This window comes from Squalius cephalus (assembly GCF_949319135.1).
Source record: "Squalius cephalus genome assembly, chromosome: 12".
NCBI lineage: Eukaryota > Metazoa > Chordata > Actinopteri > Cypriniformes > Leuciscidae > Squalius > Squalius cephalus.
The window spans coordinates 37,216,322-37,223,821 of NC_137133.1; the positions used below are offsets into that span (position 1 = coordinate 37,216,322).

Genomic DNA, 7,500 nt, shown 5'->3' on the forward strand with positions numbered 1-7,500 from the left:
ACGAGTAGATATCTCCTGTAATGCGGTGTGAATATATGACGGATGTTCTCTGACTCCGCAGACATGGACGAGTGTAATTTCGAGGAGAGCTGCCGGAGGGAACTGGGTAACGTGTGTGTGAACACAGAGGGAAGCTACACGTGTGTGTGTCAGGCTGGATTCAGAGAGGACCGGGCCGCGTGTGTCGGTGTGTGTGTCGTTGTATTATTCTCCTGTGTGTCTTACACTGCTTCATCATTTCCTCTGTGTCTGAAATTAATCTAGAATCAGGTTAGAGATGATGTTGAATTATTCCCTACTTGTGTGTGTGTGTGTGTGTGTGTGTGTGTGTGTGTGAGAGAGAGAGTGTACGTGACTGTGTGTGAGTGTGTGTGTGTGTGTGTGTGTGAGTGTGAGAGAGTGTGTTACTGTGTGTGTGTGTGTGTGTGTGTGTGTGTGTGTGTGTGTGTGAGTGAGTGTGTGTGTGTGTGTGTGTGTGTGAGAATGTCATTCATGATTTACTACTAATATAATTAAAGCATCCGGACTATAACCACGTTATTTGATATATTTTTAGTCTGCAGAATAAATCCTTTAATATGCAACTCCAGTCAGATTTCAGCTTCATTCCTGTTGATTTGTACATGGATGATGTGCTGTTGTGCAGATGTGGATGAGTGTGTGGAGGAGGAGCGTGTGTGTGTCGGTCGAGGGGAGTGTGAGAACACACCGGGCAGTTACAGGTGTGTGTGTCAGCATGGTTACCGTGGCAACGGCACACACTGCACAGGTGAGTGACATCACAGTGCCATCTGATGCAGGGTTTGTGAGGGGGCGTGGCTAATTGAGTGCATTAGTCCCCGCCCACTTTTTCAGTGGCATTGGTTCCGGTCCATTCATTTCTCCCATAGGGATTTTATCAAAAGTGTTCGTTAAAGCATTATAAGCTGTGGACAAAACTGACCAGCTACGAGGAGGATCAAAACAATACAAACTTTGATTTAAAGCAAAAAAATATAAGAAAATCAGACAAAAATACAAAGGTACAAAACTGTGAACTTAACGGCTTTAGTGAGGGAAAGAACTACAATCCCATGAAGCATTGCAAACAACATAATCAAGTTAAAAACTACACATTTAAAAATGTTGAGTATATACATAAACAATAAGTTTATTTCAAAATATGCATATATATTGACATTATTATTTTGAGAGTGTATAGAGAGTGGGCGGAGCTAAAGAATTATTTCTGTGCTTTTTGCTTGTTTCGACTCTCTGATTGGTGGAATTTCTCTACAGCATCATGGGAAATGTAGTTTTCACCACGAATTCCACTATTAAACACGATTACTTTAAAAAATAACACATCTGGCGGCTTCAACAGAAGCAAATACCACATATTAACAACCTCAAAACTCACAGTAGGTCTTTCTTTGAAGGTTTATAAGTAATCTTTAAAAATCAATTTCCATATGGAGAAAATGAATGGAGTTTTTACTTCCGGAACCCGACTGTTGCTCTCTACGATTCATTAAATCATAAAATGTCAAATTAAAATAAATAAATATTTTAACCAAAGCTAAAACCATAAAAAACATTGTTCATACTTAAAATAAATGTTAACTGAAATAAAATAAATATAATTTTTAAAAACTTATTTCATTTTCATTTAGATTAACTTTATGCACTAAAATAACTAGGACTAAAATACAAATTTAAAACTATATAGACATATAAAACAACTAATAAAAATGACAAAAAATCACAACAAAATCGACTAAAACATTAACAAAAATTAAAAAGAAATTATTAAAAGAAAGCTATTAATAAAGTATCTCTGTAACACTACAATAATGTTTCATTTGTTAACATTACTTAACGAACTAACAATGAACAATACTTCTACAGCATTTATTAATCTTAGTTCAAGTTAATCTCAACATTTACTAATACGTTTTTTAAGATTTGTTTACATTAGGTAATGCACTGTGAAATAACATGAACATGAACCATTTTATTAACTAACAATAATTAGTAATAAATGCTGTAAAATATATGGTTACATTTTATTTTAAGGCGTCATTGTTACAAAGTAATTATACATTTAAGTGCTGAGTAATATTAATTAACTACATGTACTTACTATAGTGTAGGATTAGGGTTTGGTTGAGGGTTAGTTGCATGTAATTATGCATAATGTACTGTTATTACTACGGTAAGTACATGTACCATATGTAACAAGGACACTGTAAAATAAAGTGTTACCAAATATATCGCTCACTGTCCATGTTAGTGAATGCGTCATCAAATATTAGAGCTGAGAGAATCTCAGGAATATAAACTAACACTGAATCTGATTGCTGATGTGTCGACGCAGATGTGAACGAGTGTTTGAGCGGAGATCACGGCTGTGACGTCAACGCTCGCTGCGGGAACATCATCGGATCGTATTTCTGTCAGTGTCTTCAGGGATACAGCGGAGACGGACACTCTTGCTACGGTCAGTGTGGGATCCCGGATCCCGGAGACTGAATGTTGGGATGATGATGATGATGATGATGATGAATAGGGATGTCAATTTACATAAATTCCCATAATCGATCACTGTTTAAATTAGCGATAATTTAATCATTAACCTCAACCCCTTTACCCCTCATCCTTCCCTCGCACTTTGTAACACATTTTCCCTTGTGGGTCAAAATGACCCGAAACCCTAAAATTATACTTTTTTTTTTTTTTTTTGTCCAGAAAGCTTATTTTATTTCATTTTGATCATGTTTTTTCAATTTTTAATGCATTTTTTTGGAGATTTAAAAATATATATATATTTACCTTTAAATATAAAGGTAGATTTGATCAATAAATAATAAATAAATAGTAATTTAAGCACATTCCTTAGTAATTTAATTTAAGTAATAGTTATAGTAATTTAAGCACTTTCAACTTAAATTCAAAATAACTCACAATTTCATTCATAACCTTTTTAATTCAGCTCAAAATATCTGACATTGGGTGTGTTTGCTGACCTCTTGTGGAAAATAATAATATAAGATGATATTTCATGACTCTATATGGCCTTATAGCTCTATATGGAGCAAATGAGCTGTTCCGCTGGGTCCTAAAGTCAGTTTGCTTCAGTATGCATTCAGAAACACATGTAGACATTATAAAATACTTTTTTGGTGAAGTTTTAGCATTTTTAAGTTTGAATTTTGAGCATTTTTAGGTTTTTCTATGTGAACTGAAACATTCCTCGCATCCCATTCATTCCTATGGGGGTCAAATTGACCCGCGAGGGAAGGATTTGTTACTTTTTTAAATTTCAACCACAAAACTCCTCGAATCCATTCAAATTTTTTTGTGTGTGTATTCGTGGTTCAAGTGTGAAAAAAGTCCTAGGGTCTTTGACCCCTCTGATGAACACTCAGATTTTTAAAAACAATTTTCAAAATGACCCGAGGGAAGGATGAGGCTTAAATCCGAAGCGGAGGGCGCTACTAAGTTATCACGGTACTTAAAGTCCCCCAGTGGTGAAAATCCAGCTTTTAATGTTGTTTATATGTGGTGTTTTTAATATGCTTTAAGACAAAGCATGTGTAAATTCATAAGTCGACAGCATTGCTGAGTATTTCCTCCTTAAAACTGCAGTGAACCAAAGACAGTCTCAAAAACACGCTTTGAAATCGCTGGTGTTTCTGACGTCACAAACTACCTTGTAACCAATCAGATCAACGTGTGATCGTCAACCAGTGGATCTCTGAGCTGAGTGAGTGGAGGCGGGGCTCATTTGCATATTCATAGAACCGCGCATATTAGATGAGGCAAGGGTGTCGAGTTACATTCAAGATATTTTAAGACATGGAGACATTTTTTTCAAGGACATTTTTTTTAAATATGTCATTTTGGGATTCAAAGATGAGTTTTAAGGGATAAAATGATCGACTACAGGGGGACTTAAACAACCACTTGCTTAACCAATACAAAAATAGGTGTAAAGCTTGGCTTTACAGTGAAAATAGGGAATATGACCATCACTTAACAAGTGCTTTTAAGCTTGCTGACATATTAGAAGTGCTTCATATCGTAAAACAATAACGGCTTTACACAAAAATATGATCTGTAAAATCATCCTTCATAACAGATAGGCTTGTGTCATCATATATTGCTGAAAGGACTAAACTAGCAGAATAAAACAAGCATATTTGTTTCAGTTAGAGACCAAACTACACCTAGTGTTTGAATGATAAATCATCACTGACGCAAGTATAAACCGTATACACACACACACACACACATGATGCTTCTGCACCACGATTCGGTTTGTAACTTCATAAAAACATTAGTAACCCATTAGCATTTCTTTATTTAGGAACAAACACAACATAAGACGATGTGTAGATTAGAGTGACATTGACAAGCTGGTTCGCTAAAGCAACTGGACTTCCAGGATCCCATCGTGCTTATTCTACCATCGAGTTTTATTGATTGAATTATCAACCATGAATTAATTGATGATTGATAACGTTGCTCTTGTGTTTGGCTTGTTCAGACGTGGACGAGTGCGCTCAGGATAACGGATTCTGTGAACACAACTGCACAAACCAGCTGGGGACTTACAGCTGCCGCTGCCGCACCGGGTACACAATCACTGCAGATCAACACAACTGTACAGGTATACACACACACACACTGCTGACTCACACACACTCACACACTGCTGACACGCACACTCTCACACACACACACACACACACACTCTCAAACACACACACACACACACACACACACACACACACACACACACACAGACTCTCAAACACACACACACACACACAGACTCTCAAACACACACTCACACTCACACACTGCTGACACACACTCACACACACACACACAGACTCTCAAACACACACACTGCTGACACACACACACACTCTCTCACACACACACACACACACACATTGCTGACACACACACACACACACACACACACACACACTGCTGACAGACACACACACACACACACAAAAGCAGACACTCACACTATCTCACACACACACACACAAGCACACACTCACACTCTCATTCACACACACACACACACAAACACACAAACAAACACTCTCACACACATACATACACACTCTCACACACACACACACACACATGCACGCACCAACACACACTCACAATCACACACACACTTTACACATGTGAATCACATTTATGAAAATGAATGTTTACAGTTTATTTTAAGGTATTTGTGTTATACATTTAATTAGTGAGTAGTAATAATTAACTTACTATAGGGTTATGGTTAGGATTATGGTGTGGTTAAGGTTAGTTGCATGTAATTATGCACAATTTATAGTACTATACATGTAACAAGAACACTGTAAATTAATTTTATATGTATTTTTTATTTTACAAAATCATTTTTTATTTAAAAGATAAAATATTTTAAATTCAGTTTACTTTATTACAGTTTATATTAATTTTATGTAGTTCCTTTCAATTCAGTGTAGCTCGACTGAATTAAATTCAGTGCAATGCAAATGAGTTCACTTCATTCAGTTTAATTCAGTTCTGTTCATTCACTTCAGGTGAATTAAACTAATCTCCTCGTGTACTTTATTAGTGTATTTGTTATGCCAAAACATGTATTTATTTGTGGTCAGTGAAAGTGGTGCGCAATGGACTAAAAAGTGTGTGTGTGTGTGTGTGTGTGTGTGTGTAGATGTGGACGAGTGTGTGAGCAGTCATGACACCTGTGAACAGACCTGCACAAACACACTGGGGTCGTTCCTCTGCTCGTGTGGAGACGGGTACCAGCTTCACATCGATGGACACAGCTGTGTGGGTCAGTTACATTTCACAGTACACTCAATTAAACCAGGGGTGTGTGCTCTCTCTCTCTCACACACACATACACACACACACACACACTCACACACACGGACCCCCAAATATGATAATCCTAGTGCGAGGGACCCCTATCCTAAAATGTGAAAGGCTGCTATATATATATATGGTTACTATGGCAGTACGGGCGGAAACCAGGGATAACGTAATTGACAGACGACAAGTTACAAGGGACGGGCACTATTTAAATTTGTGAATTTCTCTGAATTTACAAATTCTTGAAAACATTTAGGATAATGTAGGCACACAATTGAAAGAAATATATAACACTGTGCAAGTGGTTTTTGGATATTTGTACAAAATTCTTACATATTGTACCTTTAAAGAGTTGTACCCTTCTGTGCTGGAGCTTATTTTCTGTGTGTGTGTGTGTGTGTGTGTGTGTGTGTGTGTGTTATAGACATCGACGAGTGTAAGCTCCAGAACGGCGGCTGTTCTCACGAGTGCTCGAACACAGCAGGCGGTCACGCGTTCACTGCCCCTTCCCTCTGATACTGGACCATCACAACACAGCCTGCGTCAGTACGTCTCGCATGCCTGAGCTAGAGTACGCAGGGGTGGACTTACTGATTTGGGGGCCCTAAGCGATTCCAGGTATGGGGCCCCAGCAGTCAAAGCTTTTTTTTTTCTACATTGTTGTTAGGATCTTTAAAGGTCTATAAGAGGGAACGCAGCATTCAGATATCACTCTACTGCTGGTGGACTGGTGCAGCAGAAAGAACCATGAATAGAATACACAAGTGTTGGAAACTAGGGCTGCACGATACTGAAGAAAATTGTGATATGCGATAACTCTTTAAATAATGCGATATTCGATATGCGATACGATAATGCTTAAAGTGTGTAAAATAAACTTAAATTATCTTTAAAACATATTTAAAATTATATAACCTACACTCACCTAAAGGATTATTAGGAACACCATACTAATACTGTGTTTTACAGAACTGCCTTAATTCTACGTGGCATTGATTCAACAAGGTGCTGAAAGCATTCTTTAGAAATGTTGGCCCATATTGATAGGATAGCATCTTGCAGTTGATGGAGATTTGTGGGATGCACATCCAGGGCACGAAGCTCCCGTTCCACCACATCCCAAAGATGCTCTATTGGGTTGAGATCTGGTGACTGTGGGGGCCATTTTAGTACAGTGAACTCATTGTCATGTTCAAGAAACCAATTTGAAATGATTCGAGCTTTGTGACATGGTGCATTATCCTGCTGGAAGTAGCCATCAGAGGATGGGTACATGGTGGTCATAAAGGGATGGACATGGTCAGAAACAATGCTCAGGTAGGCCGTGGCATTTAAACGATGCCCAATTGGCACTAAGGGGCCTAAAGTGTGCCAAGAAAACATCCCCCACACCATTACACCACCACCACCAGCCTGCACAGTGGTAACAAGGCATGATGGATCCATGTTCTCATTCTGTTTACGCCAAATTCTGACTCTACCATCTGAATGTCTCAACAGAAATCGAGACTCATCAGACCAGGCAACATTTTTCCAGTCTTCAACTGTCCAATTTTGGTGAGCTCGTGCAAATTGTAGTCTCTTTTTCCTATTTGTAGTGGAGATGAGTGGTACCCGGTGGGG

General features: G+C 38.2%; 1 protein-coding gene across 1 annotated transcript in view; it reads left to right on the forward strand.

Annotated features, from left to right (window-relative positions):
- Nucleotides 1-7,500, forward strand: part of LOC307168293 (uncharacterized protein) — a 26,925-nt gene that overhangs the window by 8,405 nt on the left and 11,020 nt on the right. Inside the window, 7 exon segments of the mRNA XM_079888060.1 lie at nt 62-187; nt 647-769; nt 2,357-2,479; nt 4,529-4,651; nt 5,717-5,839; nt 6,302-6,367; nt 6,370-6,423. Coding sequence (XP_079744186.1) covers nt 62-187; nt 647-769; nt 2,357-2,479; nt 4,529-4,651; nt 5,717-5,839; nt 6,302-6,367; nt 6,370-6,423 — 738 coding nt within the window.